Genomic DNA, 27,505 nt, shown 5'->3' with positions numbered 1-27,505 from the left:
AGTACAAAAAAGTCCTAGAAACTCTAATTTTTCCACAAATGAGGGACTGGTTCCCTGATGGTGAATGTGTCTTCATGCAGGATGAAGCACCCTATCACAAAGCCAGATCAGTAACTAATTTTCTGGCTGAAAATAATGTAGACGTCCTTTCCTGGCCAGGTAACAGCCCAGACGCAAATCCAATTGAAAATCTTTGATCTATCGTAAAGAGAAAACAATAAAGAATGATGATTATCACCAAGGTGGACCTCATAGAAGCACTTATCCAAATATGGCACAGGGATGAAGGCATCAAGAAACAGTGTGAAAATCTCATGAATAGCATGCCAAACTGCACAAAATTGATGATAAAGAATGGTTTCATACTAAATATTAATTGTTGCAAACATTGTGTAATAAATTAATGAGTTTTGTAAAATAAATGTTACTTGAATCATATATATTATCGTTTGAGTCTAATAATTTGCACACAAGTTCTTCACGTGAGAAATGAAAGTTTGTTTTCACTTGTAACAAAGCTGTTTCAATTTTCATTCTTGACTTTTCATCAGTCCAGACTGAGTTCATTGTGGAGAAAAGTCTTTCAACCGACGAATTACTGACTGAAAGACACATGATTCATGACACTATTTTGAGAAGATTTTCAAATGCAATAGAATTATTATTTTTTTTTTGAAATGTTGAAAAACATCACACCAATTTTCACTGTTGGTTGTCACAAAACTTTTCATTTTTTGAACTACTTAAAAATGGGCACTGTGGCAGTTCTAATGCTTCTGTGCAATGCTAATGAAGACAAAGATGGTATATCGTATGTTCTTCTGAAAGAGTGCAGAATATCTTATACTGTGCTTGCTGGTTCTTCTGTCTCATACTGAGAACCGTTCAGGAATGTGCATGAATCGCAGCAGTTTCATCACGATACTTAAATATTCATGTGTAAAATGTCATTGAAACAAAATCTGGGGACAGCAACTCAAACCCGAGAACTGTCCCAGAAATCGGGGATGTCTGGTCAGCCTATACCAGGTAGAAGGTATAAGGCAGAAGTCCATTGGGGTGAGAACGCACAATGCAGAAAAATTCTAAATTGTGGTAATAAATTTGTCATTGTGGACAATACTGTCCATGTTGATAAATATATCACATACACAAAGCAATATAACTGAACGATACTGTAGTCCTCATGTGAATGGTACAGTTTGCTTCAATGAATTGTCACCTGCCTTGAAAGCAAAACAATCACTGCTGGCCAAGGTTCTCAAGAAGTACAAAACCAGTATCACGATACTGTATCCCAAGAGTATCACTGTTCAAATGCTTTTATTTGTTTGTAAGTTCCGAATTTATCATACACGTAACTTCACGTGAAAGAGCTCATACACTTTAAAAAAATAATGTATTACTTTACTTAAAGCATATTATGTCTTAACTGCATAAAACTGTGATTTACTCTAGATTATCCTACAGAGACATTTGCTGTGTCAGTAAATACATCGGACCGCAGAGACGTCTGTATGCAATGTAGGGAAATTTGTGAAGTGAGAATCAACTGGCCCTTAATATTGCCTCAGTCAGGGTTTGTTTACATGACGTAAATCTACGACATTTCGCTCCTGGAGAAATTATGCTACTGATTTTTATTGCTTTTAAAAATCTATCGCTCTTGGCCAGGTCTGAACTTGTGTAGTAATAGATATGGTGAGTCATGTCAGTAACGAGCTATGCAGTCACTATGTCCTGGATGTTGCTAGATGTCATTGTACTCACCTACTTCGCCAACCACGTCAGAGGAACTGTCTTCTGTGTCCGTTGAGAGTTCAATTTCAGGGTTGTACAATGCGGGGCCCCCCAGGGCAGTCGTGGCAGTGGAAGCGGGGGGCGTAGTGGCAGTTATTTGGTGAGCTTCTGGGACAGGAACTGCTGAGTCGGGCGACACGGGACTTGCTGCACCCGACTTCTTTGAACAGACGGACTTCTTGTCTACCTCAGCACCCAGATCCTCTGTCTTCACCTGGACAAGTATTTGGGTACGGTAATCAAAAAAGAGCCACAGACTGCACAACATAACCAATAACTAGACATTGGGGTGTTTAGAAATGCCTACTTCATATGAACACACATTATGAAATAAAAATATAATTGTGTGCATGCTACTATTAATAGAAGTTATATGTGTTGAACTATGCGGTGTGCATGCTATTATTAAAGTTACGTTGTTGAACTATGAGGGAGACTAGAGACCGAAATTGCTGCTGTATATGTTGCACCTCACTCGCCGCACATGCATGCATTTCATCGGTCCAGACCCGAACTGAACTCTCTGTATAATCAGCATTATTTCTATTATGTGTCACATATTTCATGTTATGTTAAATTAAAATATTGGTTTGCAGACTTGTAATATAACACTTTATCTTATTGCTTCTACGTTCATACTTAAATGCCTTTTTGATTTCTATTTTCTGTTTCTAACGTTTTTCTTTCTCATTTCTAGTGACTTTTAGGACTATCTAAAAATCCATTTTTGTGTCTTAAAAACAGGAATCAAGTAAAAATGTTTAAATAGATGCATATTCACACGACCAGTTGCGTTTAAGTTGTACAACAGCCTATTCGAAATAAAAAATAAAATATCACATTCTTTCTTCGTGTATGTTTTACGTAACGAGAACTTCTAGCTTGTTGGTTTTAAGCATCTCGTAACTATCAATTCCTTTATCATGTTCAAATTATATTATTGTTTACAATTTATTTGCATTAACTATTGTTTTAAATTCGTACATACACACAAAAAATCTTTTTCATTTCCAAAAGTTAAGACATCTGGCTTCATCCATATACAGAGTGGCCATGAAGTCACTACACATTTCACGAAAAGAATAAGTGCAGCTCATTTTTGTTGTAGGTTCAGTGTAGACATGTCCCAATGTTAACCATTGCTGAACGAATTACAGTGGCAGAATGTCGTTTGGGTGACATGAGCTAAGTGAGCTCCAGAGGCTCTTTCAGAGAAATTACCACATACAAGAGCCTATGAGGCTTGCGGGTTCAGCAGTTGGTGAACAAAATCAGACGTACAGGTTCTATAGCCGATAAGCAGCGCCGAGGACGCCTCCTGTCAGCCCACAACGCATACAGAGGGTAAGGAATAGCATCCAAAGGCGTCCATTAGTGGGCTGAGTCGTGAATTGAACATTCCCAAGTATTCTAGACTCAATGGTCTTTCAACCAGATAGTCTCCACCCAACTATGTATACAATGTGCGAGACTACATGGATACGATCTTTCCTGGCCATTGTAACGGTAGAGATTCGAATCGTATATGGCCCACCCGCTCCCCCGACCTAACTCCCCTCGACTTTTTCGCATGGGCTTTATCACGAGCGCCGTTTACAAAACCACGGTGCCTAATATGGAAGAGCTAAAGAAATGCATAAGAGAGGCATGCTGTTATCGTCTGGAGCTCAGTATAGTTTTTGCTACCTAAACGCCATTCTACCATTGTGATTTGCTCAGCAATGGTTAACATTTGGACGTGTCTTCACTGGACCTACAACAGAAATTAGCCACAGATATGTATATGTGAAATGTATATTGACTTTATGGAAACCCCGTACTGTACAGGTTTAAGTAGACATATGTAATTAATTTAATTTACAGAGAAGGTGCATTATACAGTAGTATAGCAATTTCTAATATTAATGTTCACGAAAATTGGCATTTTAAAGCGACAGAGGTATATCACTGGTTTGTAATGCTACTCAGAAAATTTCTTCCTTTTCATCCTACAGCTAGGTTTTGTCTCAGTGATATACACAAGTGTAAGAAATAAGTTCACAATAAGGAGCTCTCCCTCAACTATTTCTGGCCAGAAGCTGTAGAACTTTAATAAAATTCACAACGAAAAACATAACTGATTCTGTATTAACAATTAAATTTATTTCTCTTAGTGACGCGTTTCTCTTTCCATAGTCACATTACCATCCCATTTATCTAATTATTCAACTTAACACAACAAATCACACAACATTATCTGCTGAATGTTGAAATGGATCACTATTATATCTACACGATTTCAATAAAAGATCAAATGATTTATTACTAAAATTATTATATGTCAGATTCATCACACACGGGCAAACTGACTCGTGGTTATCGAATACGAATAAAACACGTCCAATGCTTTAGGAGAAATTGCTGTAGCCTACACTGATGAACTGGCAGAATATCCAAAATCACTTTTTCGGTACGAGAGATGCTGAAAAAGTGTATTTACTAATTTCTAAATCGGTTTTTTCAGTATCACATTACATTATCTTCACATTTACCATAATTAAAAAGAAAAAAATACATTATTCGCACTGGTGAGAAGTCTTTACTACGAAGGGTTCTGCAGCAATCATTACTGAAAATGGACCGCGATGAAAGACCAGAACTAAACTGTGGAATATCATAATGCTTTTCAATAATGACGGCTCTTTTTCCTGGCAACACTGTTCAGACTGCGGACATGCGGAGAAATGGGCTTGTTCCGATACGGGCATGAGGTAAAAGGGATAATCACGTCAGACTGCAAAGATTTCTTATTAATAATCTCTTAGCGTCTCTGGTCCAAATATACCTACGACTCAACACAGCAGATATCTTTAATTATTTTTATACTTTTTTCCGTTGATTGATTTCCAACACTCGATCATTCTAACTTATATTGCAAATAAAAAACAAAAAAAAAAAGATAAATACGTAAGTAATATTCAGAAAGAAGGGTTTCAAATTATAATAATTATGTTTCTAGTGGCATGTTCACTGGCAGACTCGTTTGTCTAGTCAACAAGGAACTAGGCTACAAGGGTGTAATAAAATCACAATTTACATTGTTCAGGCGGCAACTTCTTACACTCATCAGTTGTGCGGGTTGCTGCTCCATAAGGCTTTTGAATATTCATCGCATTGTCAAAGAGAGAATAATTTGTCTGAAGACCACGGCCGTAGGTTCAAATGTGTCTTGAGCATGGCGGTTTATTCCTTGTCAATATGTCTTGTCTTGTCTTAGGCGAAGGCCGGATGTCGTGCTAACTACACGTTACGGGAGTCTCGCTCTGTTCGTCTAGTGTAGATTGAATTAAAGCCCAAAATATAGACCTTTGACAAAAAAAAACCACTAGAGGAATGATGAAGTTCTTGACAGATAGCTGATAAGCTAACAGGCAAATAAGTAAGTGCACAGAAACACACACACAGGTGGCTAGGTGGATAAACGAACAGGTAGGTAGACAGGTCGATAGAATGATGGTTAGAAATATAGATAGACAATAAACAGACGAGAGAGAGAGAGAAACAGACAGACATACAGATGACTTAATAAGATTAGATTATTATTAGATAGATAAGATTAGATCAGACATAGATTAGATAGATGGACAGATAAACAGACACGCAGGATAGATAGGTAGGTAGGTAGGTAGGTAGGTAGATAGATAGATAGATAGATAGATAGATAGATAGATAGATAGATAGATAGATAGATAGATAGATAGATAGATAGATAGATAGATAGATAGATAGATAGATAGATAGATAGATAGATAGATAGATAGATAGATAGATAGATAGATAGATAGATAGATAGATAGATAGATAGATAGATAGATAGATAGATAGATAGATAGATAGATAGATAGATAGATAGATAGATAGATAGATAGATAGATAGATAGATAGATAGATAGATAGATAGATAGATAGATAGATAGATAGATAGATAGATAGATAGATAGATAGATAGATAGATAGATAGATAGATAGATAGATAGATAGATAGATAGATAGATAGATAGATAGATAGATAGATAGATAGATAGATAGATAGATAGATAGATAGATAGATAGATAGATAGATAGATAGATAGATAGATAGATAGATAGATAGATAGATAGATAGATAGATAGACAGACAGACAGACAGACAGACAGACATGTACGTAGATAGATCTAGGTAGAGAGGATAGATTGAAAAACATGAACTCTTTAAAAATTATAAATTTAAATTGAATCCAAATGGCGGAAGTTTATTTGTTTATGTAAGTTTATAATTTTCGTAGTATAAAATGATAGCACTGTTTCTCTGCTGTGAAAATGTTACATTCTGACTTTTCCTCTACATCACTGTGGTTAGTCTGGAGCACATGACGTTAGTGAGTCTCACCTCTAGTCTAGATCGCTGTTGTTGCGGTATTGGAGCCAACGCAACATTCGGCTGAAAAGAGCGCTCAAAGCGCTCCGACTCGGACATGGGCACCACCCGCTCCGGGTGCAGCAGCACTGGCGGGCTGTGACTCAGGTACGCAGGCACAGAGGTGGGCAGGCTGAAACAGAAGCATGTGTCATCTCTAGGAGGCGAATACAGATGACCTAAAAATCTACTTAAAATGATCATTAAAATGCCCTTAAACTAAATGATATAAACTTGAAAGAAAATGACATTTAAATATTATTCATTGTACTCGCACCACAACTTCTTAAAAATTAGTCACTTTGTTTCAATGACTGCCCTGCAAATCTCGGAGAGAGGAGGCAACTTCCTGGAATTTGGCTAAGATAAAGGAAAAGAACATGCAACAAAATGAAGGTTTTAAGGGAAAACTATAAATTTTAATGAGGGTTTACAATGTGTTTCAATCAGGGGTGGTCCATGTCAGTGCCTTCATTCTCCATCTCCTCCTTCCGCGCTCCACTTTTGTTACCAGACCTTCTAGATGAGGAAGTGTGAATGACAAAACAAATTGTGGGCGCAGCGTGCATTCTTGCAATCTTTGTGTTGAAAAATACTGTCTACTACAGCAGACATCCCTTCCGAATCATGTTAAGGACACAACGTCCTGTCCAGGACACGGTGACAGTTATCCCCCTTCCAACATAAATTTTAAAGACACCCTCGTACCGACAAAAGAACAGTAGCAGTCAAAGCCCTCACTTAACTAAGCTGCTGTCAAGCATTTTATATTACTTCCGTTGTGTGAAGTGAAGCCTTCAGTGGAATGAGGGATGGACTTTAGAGTCTGTTCCAAACTACAAAACTCAAACTTCATGTTATTCACTTATTCAGTAGGTAATAACTACTGACCTATTTGGTTAGAAAATGATTTAACAGACCTATTGGTAAAGAAAGTAAAATGCATTCCAAATGATCTAAAAGTTCTTCAAAGTATTAAAAATGACCAAAAAATGCCGAAAAAAAGTATAAAGATGACCTATTAGTTCAAAAACGTCAAAAAATGCAAACAATGCAAAAAATCCAATATAAGAAATTACTTTTTTACGTTGATATTAACATAGAAAGGATTTCTATATTAATAGACATCGTCCTAATATGAAAAATAAGATGACTTTTCATCAACATCCGCCCCCTAGTCATCTGTCATCAGATTCCAGTCCTAAGGTTGGACACTGTGATGTACAGGCAGAATCGTCACCAATGATGTCAATATCACAATGTCACTATATATTTTAGGGATTACTCGTTCAATCAAACTTATATCACTGACTTCTGGTGCCAACCAGTTAGTAGGACACAATTTTGTTACTCTGCAAACAAATCTGCCAAAGTATGACTTGAGGCTTTCCCGGCGTTTGTTATAGAATAACTCTTCTCGGGTTCTCAGCCAGGTGAGTTGGAGATTAGCCTCCAAGCTTTCGACGGCTAGCTCTGCCATCTTCTTCAGGGATGAAGTGATTCATCCCTGAAGAAGATGGCAGAGCTAGCCGTCGAAAGCTTGGAGGCTAATCTCCAACTCACCTGGCTGAGAACCCGAGAAGAGTTATTCTAAATCTGCCAAAATCAGCCATCATATTAGTATTAAAAATAAGTGGGTTATGTGAACTGGAAACCGAAGTTTTGAAAAACATCTTTTGATTTTATCTTCTCTCGCCTCATTCTACCCGTGCTTGTTCATTTGTTCTGATGTTTCAATTCTCTACCATTCTCTTTCTCTTATTTTCCACCTCTTCATCTTTCTCCACATATTTGTATTGTTTCCCTTTCTCTCATTTTTTTTTCTTCATAATTCTACTCTTTCTCGCTTTCTTCATCCTTCTGTTCCACTTAATTATCAGTTTTCTACTCTTCCCTCTTTCTCTTCATATTCATTATTTTTCTTCACTTCTTCATCAACTTACCTTCATTTTTCCTTTACTCTCTTTCTCTTGATATGTATCTTGCTTATTTTCCTTTCCTTCCACATTCATCCCTCGTCCTCTCTCCTACTTTTTATTTTCTTTACCTTCTTTCTCATGATTCATATATTCCTTAGTCTCCTCTTTATCCTTATTAATCTCTTTTCTTTCCATCTTTCTTCCTTTACCTTCATCTTCATTCTCCTCTTCATCTGTATTTTTCTTTTTCTACTTTGCAATCCTAATTTCTCTTCTTTCTTCTTCCTTGTTTTATCTCTGACGTATTTCTCTTGGTCTTCATCATCATAATTTTCTCTTCTTTTTCTTGAACCTCATCATCTTCTTTCTTTTTCCCCTCCTTTTATTTCATTTTCCTATTTATCCTTATTCTTTCTTCTCTTTTTTTTTAGTCCGATGCTCTTAATCACTAGAGCTTGGATTTATATGTAGCAAGAATTAAGAATGACGCCGAGTATACAGACGTGGACAAATTATTAGACTAAATTAATTATATGTGTAACAAGGTTGTATTTATCAGCAGAAATAATGAACAAAAATGCATTTTACACAGATATAATGAATATAAAATGGAGTCTGAAGGTTACTAATATTTTGTGAACATTCCCTTATTGTTTATTAACATGCTGATTTTGTCAGGGATGCTGGAAACCAAAATTTGACACTTTCTTTGAATATCAGCATCATTTAGCCAGATATCAGACAGTGCTTAAATGAGTCCATGTTTTGTTGTAAGCCTCTTTTTGTTTACTTTCTTCTTCAGTATAGATCACAGATTTTCAATTTCGTTCATGTCCGGTCTTCTTGCAGGCCATAGGAGAACAGACTCTTAAATATCTTCTGCAGTATATAATTAAAACATCAGTAGTACCAACACAGACAGACAAAATATACTTAACCATTGGAAAAATATACCATAAGATGTAAACAATCATATTTACAACAATAGAGACTCTGTGAATTATACTGGTAGTTGATATGACAAATTATATTATGTTTCCAAGAAAACCGTTTTAGTCTAATAATTTGTCCACGTCTGTAGTTGCGTCGATGTGATGCCGGTTAAGAAGGTTTTAAGCCTGGTTGACAAGATTCGAAATGCAAGAAAAATCACAAAGACTAGACAATGCAGCTTTAAAACCCCCCGCTGTTTTGTAAGTGGTGGTTAAGAGGATTAAAGACCCTTAGCGCTAACTAATGGAAGTATGGCAAGTATAAGGAGTGGGGGCATGAGTTGCATGTTTATAAATTATATCAACTAAAAATATTAGCTTTTACTACATACGAATCCTAGCTCTATTAATCACATGGTTACGGAGATTTACTTTTTGTGAATGTCCAATGTGGTTTCGAATTTTTCAAAACAGTGACGTCGGTAGAATACAAAGCAGTATCAGCAGTAGCAGTAGTGGTGGTGTTTTTTTAGTAGGTTATTTATCAACATCTAGGTTATTTAGCGTCTGAATGAGATGAAGGTGATAATGCTGGTGAAATGAGTCCAGGGTCCAACACCGAAAGTTACCCAGCATTTGCTCATATTGGATTGAGGGAAAACTCCGGAAAAAACCTCAACGAGGTAACTTGCCCCAACCGGGAATCGAACCCGGGCTACCTGGTTTCGCGGCCAGACGCGCTAGCCGTTACTCCACAGGTGTGGACGTGGTGGTGGTAATACTCTACTACTACTTCTACCTCTCCATTACTGGAACAGCTGTCTCGTGGATAATGTACTCACCTCTCCCTGATGACGGGCGGCAATCCCTTGCTCTCCTTGGGGAGAAGGGAAGGCCAGGGCCTGAACGCCGACGCTGACATGCGGGCCCATGACTCGTACCAGAGGATGTGGTTCCCGGGCTCAGTCACCGGGTATAGGTAGCCGCTGTAGGGTTCCGAACCCACGTCCAGCTTCGGCTTCTTGATTGCCTGCAGCTCCACGGAGACATCCTTCAAGTCGGACTCTCCTTGGTGGACCTACAACGTGACAGACAAGGCTATTTATTGTAAACTGAAGTTGCCAAGTACTGAAAGATAGCCAACCAAGCAGGGAATACCGACGGCAGGAATGCGAACGAAACAATGCGATAAGGAAGAGCGGGCGATAGGAAAGGTCACGAAATAGCTTGAATGATATTCAAGAGTACAGTCGGAAGAGAAACGACAGCGATAGAATCACTCTTGCGTTGTGATAGTTACATTACTGTTTTATTCAGTTCCACTGCATGTGAATACGTGTGTTCTTTCAAGTGCGTTTATTTTATTATAATATGTAGTAATGGAATGTTCCCCTCGCAGATTATCATTATTTTATTCGTAAACATATGTTGCGCGTTTAATTCGCTTCGAATTGTTCTCTTGCTACGCTCTTTATTTCCAAGGCGATGTCCCCATCGTTCATCTTCTTGGAAGAGGCAGTACATCTATTGCTCCGCATCTCTCGCTCTCTCGGCGTGCCTAAATACACACGTCAAAACAAGCAGCAACGCCACCATTGCTTTTCGATAATCGTTCCTTGTGCGAGCTATACCTAGCAGTCCGGGAATTAAATTCATCAAGTATCGCCCTCTACAATCTTATAGAGTAAACTAGTAAATCTTGTCTTGTAAGCGTCAAAACTTTAAAATGTACAATTTTCAACAATTTAACAATAATTACCATATATTCAATAGCGTCTATTAATTTAGCAATTTATAACTCATTTTCCAACAGCATCTATTACTCTAACAATACATAACCGTATTTTTAACAGAGCCTATTGTTGTAACAATTACAACAGCTATGAAAATCTGGCTTTCAGGCAGTAGCTGACAGTACAATGGGCAGCGTGTGAATCACTTCAACAGTTCCTATCTACAGTAGTGTTAGTGATGTTCCAGAAAAGTACAATATTTAGTGTCTTTGGATTTAATGAGGTCTCTGAGTGTGTCAGTTTCCGAGAAGAGAGCTCTGAGACAAACTGACGTAAGTGATTTTTTTTTAATACAGGACAGTACAATGGGCAGGGTGTGAATCACTTCAACAGTTCCTATCTACAGCAGTGTTAGTGATGTTCCAGAGAAGTACAATATTTAGTGTCTTTGGATTTAATGAGGTCTCTGAGTGTGTCAGTTTCCGAGAAGAGAGCTCTGAGATAAACTGATGTAAGTGATTTTTTTTTTAAATACAGGACAGTACAATGGGCAGGGTGTGAATCACTTCAACAGTTCCTATCTACAGCAGTGTTAGTGATGATGTAAGTGATTTTTTTTTTAAATACAGGACAGTACAATGGGCAGGGTGTGAATCACTTCAACAGTTCCTATCTACAGCAGTGTTAGTGATGTTCCAGAAAAGTACAATATTTAGTGTCTTTGGATTTAATGAGGTCTTTGTGTGTGTCAGTTTCCGAGAAGAGAGCTCTGAAACAAACTGACATTAAGTGATTAAAAAAAATACAGAACACTATAATGGGCAGGGTGTGAATCATTTAAACAGTTCCTATCTACAGCAGTGTTACTGATATTCCAGAAGAGTACAATATTTAATGCCTTTGTCAGTTTCTGAAACAAACTGAAGTAAGTGATTTCTTTAAAAAAAATATACGACAGTACAATAAGCAGCGTATTAAGAGGGTTTCATTGATAATTTTAACACTTTATACCATAATATACACACCAAATATCTTGGAGCAACAATAACAAATATAAATGATACTCGGGAGGAAATTAAACACAGAATAAATATGGGAAACGCCTGTTATTATTCGGTTGAAAAGCTTTTATCATCCAGTCTGCTGTCAAAAACTCTGAAAGTTAGAATTTATAAAACAGTTATATTACCGGTTGTTCTATACTGTTGTGAAACTTGGACTCTCACTTTGAGAGAGGAACATAGGTTAAGGGTGTTTGAGAATAAGGTGCGTAGGAAAATATTTGGGGCTAAGAGGGATGAAGTTACAGGAGAATGGAGAAAGTTAAACAACACAGAACTGCACGCATTGTATTCTTCACCTGACGTAATTAGGAACATTAAATCCAGACGTTTGAGATGGGCAGGGCATGTAGCACGTATTGGCGAATCCAGAAATTCATATAGAGTGTTAGTTGGGAGGCCGGAGGGAAAAAGACCTTTAGGGAGGCCGAGACGTAGATGGGAAGATAATATTAAAATGGATTTGAGGGAGGTGGGATATGATGATAGAGAATGGATTAATCTTGCTCAGGATAGGGACCAATGTCGGGCTTATGTGAGGGCGGCAATGAACCTCCGGGTTCCTTAAAAGCCAGTAAGTAAGTAAGTATACACACACCAGGCAAGCTGAATAAAAGCCTCTTACTAATTTAAGTCTTATTTTTAAAACCCTCCTTACAACAATACGTCTCTTTATAACAATATTTTTCTTTGTTCCCTTAAATATCGTTATAGAGAGATTTGACTGTATATTTACTTTCATTCAAAGGCGAAATATCAACAATTTCGTATTTAAAAAAAATGTTATTCTGTCTCTCCTGAAAAAAAAAAAATTAAGATTTGTAATTACGTTAGTTTCACACTAAGCCCTCGAAATGTGCGCTCGCTGAAAATGTAACGATGATAGCTTCAGTCCGCATATTTGTGACCCATTCGACTGAGGACCAACGAGGTCTGAACTCTTGTCCCTAACCTGGCACGTGCAGTCAATGCTCCGGAGAAAGGAAACTGCAGATCCGGGTCAAGGACGGCTGGAGCCGCGAATGGGACCGGCGCAACAATCTGCGTGTTCAACTGTTCCAGCGAATTAACTGTAAGTGCGAAGACCGGAACGCGCTAATGTGAAGCTGTTCGACAAATTAATTGCTACGAGGAAAATAGCAGCCCTCGCTGATATGCACATGTTCGAATTAATTTTAAGTACTACATCCAATTGTTAAAAATAATTGCTGTTATTATATATCGCGGTACTTGCATACCCTCGTCTGTCCTTCGGTATCATAATATTATAGCTTAGAAATTTATTCATGTCATTCATTATGCGCTTATATAGGTCCGTGGACTGAGGTATCTTATTCTATATCATCTGCGCTTTCTGGTATCATTCGAGTTTCTTCTACTCACTTGTCACTAGATGCTTCCAGTTGATTGAATTTATCATTCCGTCTAGTCAGCAGCATGGCTGAGAAAATCAAATACAATTGTCGATTTGTTATATGTTAAATGAAATAATATTAACTGTTGATACATTCTTACACATTATCTATTCACGTAATAATAATAATAATAATAATAATAATAATAATAATAATAATAATAATAATAATTACTTACTGACTTTTAAGGAACCCGGAGGTTCATTGCCGCCCTCACATAAGCCTGCCATTGGTCCCTATCCCAAGCAAGATTAATCCAGCCTCTCTCATCATATCCCACCTCCCTCAAATCCATTTTAATACAGTATTATCTTCCCATCTACGTATAACTTTCTCCATTCTCCTGTAACTTCATCCCTCTTAGCCCTAAATATTTTCCTAAGCACCTTATTCTCAAACACCCATAACCTATGTTCCTCTCTCAAAGTGAGAGTCCAAGTTTCACAACCATAAAGAACAACCGGTATTATAACTGTTTTATAAATTCTAACTTTCAGATTTTTGACACCAGATTGGATGATAAAAGCTTCTCAACCGAATAATAACACGCATTTCCCATATTTATTCTGTGTTTAATTTCCTCCCGAGTGTCATTTATATTTGTTACTGTTGTTCCCAGGTATTTGAATTTTTCCACCTCTTCAAAAGATAAATTTCCAATTTTTATATTTCCATTTCGTACAATATTCTCGTCACGAGACATAATCATATACTTTGTCTTTTCGGGATTTACTTCCAAACCTATCTCCTTACTTGCTTCAAGTAAAATTCCCGTGTTTTCTCTAATCGTTTGTGGATTTTCTCCTAATATATTCATGTCATCCGCATAGACAAGCAGCTGATGTAACCCGTTCAATTCCAAACCCCAATAATAATAATAATAATAATAATAATAATAATAATAATAATGAAGCATTGTTTGGGTTTTCATACAGGCGTACAACACTACTTTTTAAGAGGTATCATTGGCGATACCTTTGGTCACTAGCATGACCTTTTATAAAACACATTACTATAGTTTTCTATAATAAGCAGAATAAATAATATTGTAAAAACCTGACTGCCGTTATTTCATTATTATTTTTATTTAGTCGGTTATTTAACGACGCTGTATCAACTACTAGGTTATTTAGAGTCGAGATCGGTGACAGCGAAATGGTATTTGGCGAGATGAGGCCGAGGATTCGCCATAGATTACCTGGCATTCACCTTATGGCTGAGGAAAACCTCGGAAAAACCCAACCAGGTAATCAGCCCAAGCGGGGATCGAACCCGCGCCCGAGCGCAACTTCAGACCGACAGGCAAGCGCCTTAACCGACTGAGCCATGTTATTTCATGCTCTCATCATTTTCATATAATCAAAATATTCTTTACAATATAATACGCTTCACTAAAAAGTAACACTGATATGAAGAATAAAGGTAGGGGTAGTTACGAGCAAGTGGTGAGAAATGACGACAAACTACTGTAGCTCTACTAAAGTAGTTTGGCAATACGTCCATTTTTATGTCATCAACTGAATTTGGTGTGGAACTAGTAGAATATTATAAGTGCTGGTCAAAAAAAAAAGCATACTGTGCCCGTGTATTGCATAATACTCCAATAGATGGACAGTTTAGTAAAAAATTGTGGGCAGAAACAATTCGTATAAGCCAATGCCTGTAATAGGAAGTGTGTGAAACTGCCAATCAGATTTGATCACTGTACCCGTGTATTGTATTATACTCCAACAGATGGACAGTTTAGTAAAAGATTGTGGGCAGAAATCATATACTAAGTCAATGGCTGGAATAGGGAATGTGTGAAACTGCCAATTAGATTTGATCACTGTACCCGTGTATTGTATAATACTCCAATAGATGGACAGTTTTGTAAAAAAAAATTTGGGCAGAGTCAATTCATATGTCACTAGCTGGAATAGGAAGTGTGTGAAATTTGGATCGAATTTGATCACTGTGTCCGCACCTGGAGCGAACTACAGTCGAGATGGATTAGGTACCTTAAAACGATATATATATATATATATATATATATATATATATATATATATATCACGTAGTGTTGTTGCTGTTATTCTGTTATTATTGTTCAGATGTTTTTTTTTCTTTTACAGATAGTGTATTTCCTGGTACAGAGCGTCTTTACAGATCATCTCTTTTTCCACGAAGGAAATATATTTTCTACGTAATGTATATATTTAACGAGAGTATTATATTTGCCATGATTTCTAAGCGCAGTGTTGCTACTGAAATATAGATACTTTCATTTTATTATTTGTAAGCAATTTTTTTTGCATTTTTGTAAAATAAATAAAACTGAATGGATAAATGGATACCAAATTAAGTCCCCATAAAATCTCAAGGTATCACATATGATACCTAGCATAAAACAAGAATTGAGGTCATGATAAAAATTTTGATTGGTTAGTGTTTGTCTTTGTATCGCCGATATTATCCAATAAATAACATTTTAACATTTTTTTGGCTTTAAATTTGTCTCGGGACTGAAGAGGATACAATTATTGTAAATATTGTCGCAAACGCCATTGATATTTAACTGAAAAAGATGACAGAGCATTGCGTGAAACGGGTAAGTGGTTGGTGTTATGTGATTTCAACACTCGTAGATCACCACTTGAAGAATCATCCTAACATAATCCAGGGTGTCTACCGAAAATGTGAAAAAAAACTGATACTTTTTAGTTACCACAATTTAGTAATTACTCATAAGCAAGATTTAAAAAAAGCATTAATCACATTTAAGTCATCTTACAATCTGTCACTGATCTTCAGTTCAATGGACGCGCAACCAACTTCCCTCCCGGCCTTCTAGACTGTATTAGAATCGCACATGTAATCGCTGATTATCCACCATGCAGCGGCGCCAAGATTAAGTGGAGCAGAACAATATGCGTAATTTCGTTATCCACGACTATTCGAGTCATTTGAATTCGATACATTTTGTTATTTTCGTTACCAATTGCTTAAATTAGTTACTGTTTTGCCACTTTCGTTACCGGTAGACACCCTGATAATCATAAAACAAAAAACTGTAACTTTCAATGAACATCGTAACCAGTGCCAGAAAATAAATTCAGCATTCGCTGCTCAAGCCACTAGTAAATATCTTGAATATAACAGATACATCTACGATGGTATTCAAACTCAATTTATTTTTCCAATAATGATTATGTTACGGACTGCAGGTTACATTAGCGCGCTCCCGCTAAAGAGCAACATGCACGTAGAGTATTACCACAGTCTAGTACATACAGCCACGAAGCTTGAGTTTATGAGATACTAGGAACAATAGACTGCATAGGTACTATTTCGCATTGTCTGTAATGAGGCGATAGTAGCGATCCCAGTGGTTAGCAACTATCTATGGATGCATATTTACTATGTAGGCTATTGAGCTTCGTGACTATATATACTATACTATGGCATTACAGAAATGTTAACGAACATTTTTCACGAATAGGTGCCCACTTAAACGCCTCACGTTAAGACTGTATAAAATACAAAATATCACTTGTAACTTCGTGATTTTTACTTTTAATGTAAATTATATAAAAACTGTGCAGATTTTAATAGCTTATTCCTTGGATAGAGTACAACGAAAAAATTCTAATACCATATTAGTCCCATACATACATGTTCTGCCCATGGGCAGGTCTTTCACTGCAAACCCAACCTTCTCCAATCTTTCCTATTTTCTGCCTTCCGCTTAGTTTCCGCATATGATCCATGTATCTTAATGTCTACCATATGATATCCTCTTCTGCCCCGAACTCTTCTCCCGTTCACATTCCTTCCAGTGTATCCTTCAGTAGGCAGTTTCTTCTCAGCCAGTGACCCAACCAATTCCTTTTTCTCTTTCTGATCAGTTTCAGCATCATTCTTTCTTCATCCACGCTTTCCAACAAGACTTCATTTCTTATTCTGTCTGTCCACTTCACACGCTCAATTCTTCTCCATATTTACATTTCAAATGCTTCTATTCGTTTCTCTTCACTTCGTCGTAATGTCAACGTTTCTGCTCCATGCAATGCCACACTCCACACTAAGCACTTCGCTAATCTCTTCCTTAGTTCTTTTTTCAGAGGTCCGCAGACGATGCTCCTTTTTCTATTAAAAGCTTCCTTTCCCATTGCTATCCTCCTTTTGACTTTATGGGACCGATGTCCACCCAGAATCGTGATGAATTTGGGGGCGCAACATTTTTTTTTTGTATTCAACATCCACATTAAGAACTGTCTGTGATGTAAACGCTTATGGAGTACTCAGGACGGAAGAGAAAGTTGAGTTCTTCTTATCATGTTTTCTTGGCTATATACGAATTGTTATTTCACAAGTTATTGCAAAGATATGACGTACTATTATTCTTTCTTAAAATAATACACGACAATGCCTTATATAATGTGAAACTGTCCATAAAAACGATCTGTATTATTGACAAATGGAAGTTTGTTATGGTAGCATAACAAATATGGTTGAGAAAAATACTGTGTTTGTCGAATAAATTGACAATTGTAAAAATGTACAAATAGCGGAGGTATTTTATTTCATAGGCCTATATGTCGTCAATTTCTGATTTGGATGTGGTATACCATATCGCGAACAGAGGAGGCGTATAAATGCGAAAAATACATTTGAAATCAATAAGCTGTAACGTAACAAATTGGAATTGGGTTAGTCGAACGCGTGCGCGGAGAAATATGTTAAGAATGGGCCTTACATTCAATATACTTTGGGGAAACAATGTCGAAAGAGAGGGTACCCAATACTGGACAATCAGATCGGAACAGGTTCCTAGGTCTAGATCCTTGACTGATGATAATGATGATGATGATGATGATGATGATGATGACGACGACGACGATAATGAACTATGTAATATGAAAAGTGTTGTTGATATTCAACCCTTCGAAATTAATTTCAAGCACTTACGAGTATTATAAAAATCGTTATTGATGTTCGAGTGTTGAATTTGCCTGTAACTATGGCAATTGTAACAGCTGAAGTAATAAGCATAGGCTTATATAAATTGAAATTAATAAAAGGCAGCAGTTACAAATCAGTGCCAATTATTGGATAGAATTACGCATGAAAATCGTGACGTATTCAATTATTGCAGTCTCAGCGTGCACCTACAGTATATTGTACCAGATATCCATCCCAATCGCCGTGCACGTGCGGCAACTTCTCCGACCAGTGAGTCATGCGGGTCACATATTCTTGGCAGGGGAACTCTAGGGAAAGAATAGACTCTACGAATCTGTTGCACTCAACTATAACGCTACCGGTACATTTTTGGAAGATGACCTCTTGGAGATGATGGATGAATGGATTTAAGTTTGGACAGGTGGACGTACGAACACACGAAGGGTGGATGAATAAGCGAATGCATATTATGAGTGATCAATAGTCATGGTTATAGTGTGAAGTGAAATGCTGATTTCTATACAATATAATAATAATAATAATAATAATAATAATAATAATATGAAACTTGATCTGCATTTTGCAACAAATAGTAATTATCATCAGCATAATCATCTTATAGTTCCTCTTGTGCATCATGGACAGCTGAGTTGGCTATCGTTATCTACTGATAGGATTTGGTTGACCTACTGTCCGTTACTCAGGAGAAGACGAGGGGCAAGAATGTGACCTTCTTGACTATCGCTGTTGATTATTATAAACATCGCTCAGATAAGCATCCCAGTATCCAGGTCATTACTCGTGCAGGAAACATGAGTAACAATGTGCTAAGTAACAAAGCTAAGTTGAACAGAAGGAGACCTAATGTTTCCGCTTACTACATTGCAAAATATTGACGTGTTGTCGTACGTTATCTATTCACATTCCTTCCCCCTCAGTTCGCTCTTGTCTTCTCCTAAGTCACCGACAGTACTTCCCCTGTTCATTTAGGCCTGTTTTCAGACTCTACAATGAATTCTCGTGACAACCATTTTGGTTAAATGTTCTGTTCAGCAGGGTGCGAATTAAGATATCTGATGAGTGGGGGGGATAGAATCCTAGATAGAAAATATAATTGTCATTATTATTATTATTATTATTATTATTATTATTATTATTATTATTATTATTCCTCAATGCTTGATCGCACTGAGTTGCTTGTCTTGCATCTTGAACATAGTAATATTTATATCTATGAGCAGGCTTAACATAAGACGTGTAATTCCCAAGTTACTGATTGTTGTCAGCTTTCCGGTGATGATAATACAGAATTATTATACTTTATAAAACAATTATACTTTGTGAGAGGGATAGAAGTTATCCCTGGCAGGGATGTTAATATGAATTTATGAGAGGAGAATAACTTTTCTTCCATTCTCCCCTTAATTCGCCCCCTGCTATCCAGTGGCCTGTTCTATAAACGTACAACTTTTAGTATAACTTATTAGGAGTGTAAGAACTAGTAGTTAGCAGTGTAGGAAATTCTGTTTCATAAAAAAACTCTACACTCCTAAAACTCCTACATTAGTTTTAGCAGTTAGCAGTGTGGCCCCGTTCAAAGAGTATGTGACACAGAAATAAATTATTCTCTCTGTTGCATTTCATAGCCTCTTCTATGCACGGAATTTATAATATTATTACACTATAGTAACTCAATAGTCAAAATCAAAGAAAGAACAAAAAGTCCTGAAATAACAACATTTTTAAGAAAATAACTTACAAACAACTTCATCTACATCTGATCATCGTACAAGTTCCTCAAAAAGTACTTCATTTATACTGTTCACCATACTTCTAATTTATTCTGCATACAATTGCTTTTGAAACTTCATGCATGTGAGCAATGTTGTGATATTGTGCTCCAGCGTAAGAGCCCTATTTCTTGAAGTCTTTGGCCTACACTTTAAAAATTAAACAGATGATTGAGTTTATTAGAGGTTAGACGGAACATTTCATTACATTCATATGTCTTTACTATAAAACCATAATCTATTCTAGGTCTGAACATTCTTGGATGTGTCACAAAAAAAATATTTTCTTCGTTGCTAGATTTCTACAAAATTCATTTCTACAAATTATTTTCAAACGAAATATACTGTATTACTCAAGAATATATTTTTCTACTCATTTTTATCAGTCTCTATTAAGTGATAAAATTGAATAATAATTATGAGTATAAATTAGCAATACTCATGTTTTATGAAACAGCATTGTTGCTACACTGCTAAATAATACTCCTAAATATGAGTAATACATTACTAACTACGATTTTACATTGCTATTTTTATGAAACAAGTTTCTAGTTTTAGTAGTCTAAATTATGTGTCTACACTACTTATAAGTAGGCAGCTAGTTTTATAAAACAGTCCCCAGATGTTTCTGAATCTCGACACTTCCGTTACTGCAGAATAACTTACTACTTTTCTGATGTAATTATCTGATAGTTTTATCAATCCCCTTAATCCAGCCATTCATCTTACGAATTTCATTTCCCTTATTTGAATTACAGTTTTATCTGATCAACATGGCAAAAAAACATTTTAATTTAAATTTTATCCGGACTTCTGCTCTATATGCGACTGTTTTTACTCGCCTTCTTAAAGACGGAATCAATACGGTTGGATTCGAAATTAACTCCGTTTTACAGTAAAGTAAACATATTTCACAACTCCCCCCCCCCCCGTAAACGCGTACTTCAACATGCAATATCAACTACAGCTACCACTACCACTTACTACTACTATAATCACTTAAAATAATAGTCCTTCAACCTCGACAACACACCTACACAAGTACGGTGACATCACAAACGCTTGCGTGTTCTGATCTGGGATCAGGAGGTGGCACTGCACGAGGTCCGACCCCTGTCCCGATAGCAACGCGTCCTCAATTTTATCTGGCGCCCCTCTGCTCGTTCTGACGTCATAAAAGACGGTAGTTTTATTCCATGAATTGTGTCTACAGCAGCGATGTAATTGAACTAGTGTTCGGCACGTGTAGTGTAGGCCGTTCTTTATTTCGTAATGTCGTCCTTCAAAAGCTGGCTCCCCTAATCACTTCAGTCGCCAAGTAATAATACACACTTACAAGTACGCAATAAGCATGGGCCATTGTAAACGCTACGTGCAAGCCTTGGATCGAATCTTGCTTAAACATATGCATGTTTTTGTTACATTTATATTTTAAAACTTGTTTTATCTTACGTCCCTACCTGGACCCCCGCTAAAGGCTGGCCCACAATAAACCGGAACGAGAACCAGAACGAGAACGGGAAGCGAAGAACGTGAAGAATTTTTATTCATAATAAACCGAAAATGGAAACGGCTATGCATATCGATAGCCTATGTACAGTAGTGGCAAAAAAACCGGACCGACCCTTGTAGCTGATTTCAGAGCCTTGTTCACTCCAGAGCACGATAGACTGGTAACTAAGACTTTCGTGGTTCGAATCCTGCCTGGGAAGGAAACTTTTTTTTGTTTTGTTTCTTATTCAAATTTATTCCCAATACTTTTCGATTGCAGCAATATTTTACCACTTAATTAACTTATTATTCCCAGAACATGAATTTTACCAGCAATCGAAAAGTATTGGGAATAAATTTCAATAAGGAACAAAGAAAAGTTAACTCCCAGGTAGGATTCGAACCACGAAAGTCTTAGTTACCAGTCTATCGTGCTCGGGAGTGAACAAGGCTCTGAAATCAGTTACAAGGGTCGGTTCGGTTTTTTTGCCACTACTGTACATAAGTCAATAACAATATGTAAAGTCGATATTACGCATTATGATATTATTTGTGTATACCTGACCAATGGCATTCTCTCATGAGTAGAAGCCAGCCAACGTAAATACAGGTTAATCAACTTCGAAATTTAAGGCACGGAATATTTAAGAATTCAATTACTCACTTGGTAGTCTGGTCACATATACAAGTAGCTTATATTGAAAGTAATTCTGCTGAATTTCTGGGTTAGTTACAAGCAATGAATAAGCAAGAAATTATGTCACGGCCTCTTTGCTGCAAAATATACGACGACCAAATAGCTTTTTGATGACAACAGAATGAATGATCAGAAACGTGAACGGAAAAGTTAAAACTTGACCAGCTCTCACGTTCCCGTTCCGGGGCTTTACATACTTCTCGTTAATGTGAATGCTCACATTAAATATATTTAACAATTTTTCCGTTCTCGTTGTAGTTTCCGTTCCCGGTTCATTGTGGACCAGCCTTAAGTCGTAATTTCATTCAGTAATGTGTGTATGTATGTATGTATGCATTTCCAATGGTAGGTATAAAGTTTAACACAACCCATTTTACTCCTTGTGTTGCAATGCAGGTAACACTCCGTAAAATTAGTTAAAGCAGTGCATGTTTGCAAGTGATTTCTGTCCATGTCCTCATGCTGGTGACACAGAACACACGAAGGCTCACTGTTGATTCCAATCCGATGTAGGTGCTTGCCCAATCAGGTTCAACAGCACCCGAAAGATTACCACTGAATTCTTCCTCGACCAATCTGCGATGTTGAGAATGTCTTGGTGCCATAGTTTAGTAGATATCCTTCCTGTCAGTTCTTGTTTGTATGAACCCCGCAATAGTTTCTTTATGTATTGTTTAAGTGGCTGATATGACGTGTCTTTATTTATTGCTTGTAAGATACTGGAACTCTTTCTTAGCAAGTGCGTCAATTCGTTCATTGCCATAGATCTGGCAATGCACTGGTATCCATTGTAGCATTGTTGAGCAAGTGAAATTGCCCATATTACTGCAGATGAACTCTATGATGAATATTGTGCAGTTAGGTAATTTAATGTGAAAGTATTCAAGCAGCTACGTCTGATGACAAAATACGTAAAAATTATTCAGGAATGTACAGTACATTTACATCCTCATAAAATTTAGAAATTACACATTAATAATATCTCACATTTCTTCCATAATAAACTTTATTTCTGAATGAGAACGAACAATTTCAAAAATGAAATCCCTTTGGACAGATATTACGAATAGACCAAGTATGGATACAGTGAAAGCGGTGCACAAATTTTTAGGTTAACAGTGTTGAAATTCAACATGTACAGATACGGAATTAAAAAATGGGCCGAGTCATCGTAGCATTCCTCCTCTATGTAGACAACAAGCTTCGCAAGACTGTCCACAAGTAGCAAACATTTAGACGTCCTTGTTTACTGCACATGCGCAATGCGTAAAAATTAGTAAATACTGATATTTCACCATTTTTTGAAATGAATTTATTTTTTATCAATCTATCAAAGTTAAGAGAAGTGATCTTGCATCATATTGTAGACATGACATGCATAAATACACACAAAAAATTTCAACTCAGAATGTTGGATAGTTTTTGAGTTATGAGGGAAACGCTTCATCACTGCACAGTGAACTGCCACCATTTTGAATTTTGAAAATATATATATAATTTTTTTAAATCGTAAATATATATATATATATATATATATATATATATATATTTTTTTTTTTTTTTCATATAACAGAAGGACAGTGTTTCACACATACTAATTTTCATTTTTGTACAAGATACAATAATGAAGGGAAAAAATGTTGAATATTTCCAAAATTTTACTGCTGTAAGCTTTACCCAACCCCTTAAGCAATGTTGTTTCATTGTAATGTTAAGGCTCAGTCGCTGTCAGTACGGTAAGTTAATATTACATGCGCCGAGACAAAATACTGTAGCCAGGGTGAAAGTGAGAAGTACTATGAACTAAATCGCGTGAAAAGCGTTATAGTCTATTCACTTACGTAACGGTTTATGATTTATAGGTACTTCAAACAAACTTTTCTTTAAATTGAATTATTACGTTCTTCCTTCGCTCTTCCAGCTCTTATTCTATTTCATACTTTCAACTCATCTCCCGCAATATAATTTCCAACCACGTTCTTATGCTGCATTCCCAGGACTTCGTATACGATCGCGCGCGTAAATAAACGATGAAATAAGAACATGGCAGGCTGATAGAGCGTCGTGAAACAAGTCGAGGTGAATGTGGGTCAGAGTGTGATTGAGATGTGCGGGCGACGCCGCTCCATTCAGTTCGAGACGTCGATGCTATGGAGACGCTCGCCGTCGGCAGTGAATGAACTAAAAGGCTGACGGCGGCGCCGAGAATGGGGACGCCGGCGACGCACACCCACACCCGCGCACCTCTGCGCATGCGCACCAGGGGTGAATCGATTCCTGGCAAGTCTTCCCGAGTCACTGACTCACTCGTAATATCCCAATTGTTTTAGGGTTCTATGCGGGTAGGACGTTTAAGAAATCGTCATGAATATGACATACATACATACATACATACATACATACATACATACATACATACATACATACATACATACATACATGCATACATACATGCATACATACATACATACATACATACATACATACATACATACATACATACATACATACATACACTTTCTCATACATTTCCCGTCTTTCGCAACAATAGTAACATAAAACAGAACAGAAGAGGTGAAAGACTTGATCTTGATAAACAAATAAGCTGCAAAAATAAATAAATAAATAAAAATTTAGATACAAACAGGTCCGAGTATTCATGGAGATCGCGAAAATCATGACATAATAGATATGCAATAGATTTTTACTACTCTTTACGAATTAAGTGATTCTGATTCATAATATGCGGATAAAACAATCGCGAAAAATCGCGAAATAGAGTTCTAATAGTGAAATATGAACACATTCGCGAATTATTACTATTACGTCGTTTTATAGCGAATTTTATATTGAGGGTTTTTTTTTCGGATTTTTTTTTCACTCGAATTTGTTGTGTATCCAAGTAGGCAACATTACATGGTATTCCAGGTGTTTTGATTACATTAATGAACCCAAAAGAGAGAATTCAATATTTCACTAATAATTTGAAAGTGTTAATTTGAGGTTGCAGGTTTTCTTTTTTTCGTTTTTAAGGAATGTATATCAAATACATCCAACAAATATTGTGAACTGGCCATACCGCACCTTTATCAGAATCCAACGAACCTTTAATGTTAATTATGTGGAAAGTAATATTCATACTGTGTTAATACTCCAATTCCAAAATAATTGTATTTTCCAAAATTTCCATTATATCCACCAACAGTACAAATCAATCTCCAATAATATTAAAAAACACAAATTATAAAATTAATCTCCATAAATACCTGCCCCTGAATATAAAGTTAAACAGATTCCAACTTCTTAAGGACATTACAAAAGCAATTAAAGTAAGAATTGAAACAGTTAAAAAATTTACATGGTATTGGCAGTTCCTTCTTTAACGTGTGCACTCGATGTGAATTTCTGGCGTCACGTCAGCCCACTCGAGTTTTGTGGATATAAAGGAAAAAATTGAGACGGTGTCGGGTGGAGCTCCTGGGTAGCACAGTTGGTAGAGCGCTGGTACGTTCAACCAGAGGTCCCGGGGTCGATATCCGGCCCCGGAACAATTTTTCCCTCGAAATTATTCAGTTCCTTCTTTGTTCCGCGGGGCTGAATGTGGCCTATTATTAAAAGACAAAAAGGGAACAGAGGCCGCAGGAATAAATTTTTTAAAGATCTGTTTCAGAATATAAAATGCATGTTTAGTCAGCAGTCCGAAGACCGGTTGGGACCTCGTAAGTGATACCGATAAGGTATAGATCATAAGGCAACTAATCCAGGAGATAAGATTGGGAGGCCAGAACTAATGAAGAGACTAGTGAAGTGCTTTGTGTGGGGTGTGGCATTGCATGGGGGCAGAAACATGGACATTACGACGAAGTGAAGAGAAGCGACTAGAAGCATTTGTAATGTGGATATGGAGAAGGATGGAGCGTGTGAAGTGGGCAGACAGAATAAGAAACGAAGCTGTGTTGGAAAGAATGATGCTGAAACTGATCAGAAAGAGGAAAAGAAATTGGCTGAGTCACTGGTTGAGAAGAAAGTGCCTTCTGAAGGATGCACGGCAAGGAATGGTGAACAGAAGAAGAGTTCGCAGCAAAAAATAGGAAAGACTGGAGAATACCTGGTTTGCAGTGAAAGATCTGCCTTTGGGCAGAACACTATGAATGAATGGATGAATGGAAAAGGGACCGAGGAAGTGTGCAAATTATATTCCATAAGGAAAAATGAACGGAGAAAATCGTGCAAATTATATTTCATAAGGAAGAAAAGACGAAGTCGTGCAAATTATATTCCATAAGGAAGAAAAGACGAAGTCGTGCAAATTATATTCCGTAAGGGAGAAAATACTGAGGAAGTCATGCAAATTATATTCCATAAGGAAGAAAAGACGGGGGAAGTCGTGCAAATTATATTCCATAAGGAAGAAAAGACGGTGGAAGTCATGCAAATTATATTCCGTAAGGAAGAAAAGACGAAGAAATCCGTGCAAATTATATTCCGTAAGGAAGAAAAGACCAAAGAAGTCGTGCAAATTATATTCCATAAGGAAGAAGAAAAGACGCTGGAAGTCGTGCAAATTATATTCCATAAGGAAGGAAAGACGATGGAAGGCGTGCAAATTATATTCCGTAAGGAAGAAAAGACCAAAGAAGTCGTGAAAATTATATTCCACAAGGAAGAAGAAAAGACGCTGGAAGTCGTGCAAATTATATTCCATAAGGAAGGAAAGACGATGGAAGGCGTGCAAATTATATTCCGTAAGAAAGAAAAGGTGACTGAAGTCGTGCAAATTATATTCCGAAAGGAAGAAAAGACTGAGGAAGTCGTGCAAATTATATTCCGTATGGAAGAAGAAAAGACGATGGAAGTCGTGCAAATTGTATTCCATAAGGAAGAAAATATGGAGGTAGTCGTGCAAATTATATTCCATCAGGAAGGAAAGACGGAGGAAGTCGTGCAAATTGTATTCCATAAGAAAGAAAAGACGAAGGAAGTCGTGGAAATTATATTCCATAAGGAAGAAAAGACGAATGAAGTCGAACAAATTATATTCCGTAAGGAAGAAAAGACTGAGCAAGTCGTGCAAATTATGTTCCATAAGAAAGATAAGACGAAGTCGTACAAATCATATTCCATGAAAGGAAAAAAAGACGGAGGAACTCGTGCACTGAGATGGAAACCGCAGTTTCATATGGAGCCGTAACAGGCCGAAGGGTCTAATCCTTGAAGCTACTGCTCGGTTCTGCTAGATTATTTTAACAGTTCCTTATGTCTAGTCATACCGATTTTCAACCAAGACT

The 27,505-nt window shown here is 36.9% G+C and overlaps 1 protein-coding gene across 1 annotated transcript in view; it reads right to left on the bottom strand.

The window, feature by feature from the left end:
* Positions 1-27,505, bottom strand: part of Snoo (Sno oncogene) — a 421,394-nt gene that overhangs the window by 19,321 nt on the left and 374,568 nt on the right. Inside the window, exons 2-4 of the mRNA XM_069835433.1 lie at positions 9,929-10,164; positions 6,209-6,368; positions 1,771-2,014 (exon numbers count right to left, since the gene is read on the bottom strand). Coding sequence (XP_069691534.1) covers positions 1,771-2,014; positions 6,209-6,368; positions 9,929-10,164 — 640 coding nt within the window. The remainder of the gene's footprint in view (positions 1-1,770; positions 2,015-6,208; positions 6,369-9,928; positions 10,165-27,505) is intronic.

Source organism: Periplaneta americana, chromosome 9 (assembly GCF_040183065.1).
Source record: "Periplaneta americana isolate PAMFEO1 chromosome 9, P.americana_PAMFEO1_priV1, whole genome shotgun sequence".
In the NCBI taxonomy this organism is placed as follows: Eukaryota; Metazoa; Arthropoda; class Insecta; order Blattodea; family Blattidae; genus Periplaneta; species Periplaneta americana.
This window is presented reverse-complemented; position numbering and strand designations above follow the sequence as displayed.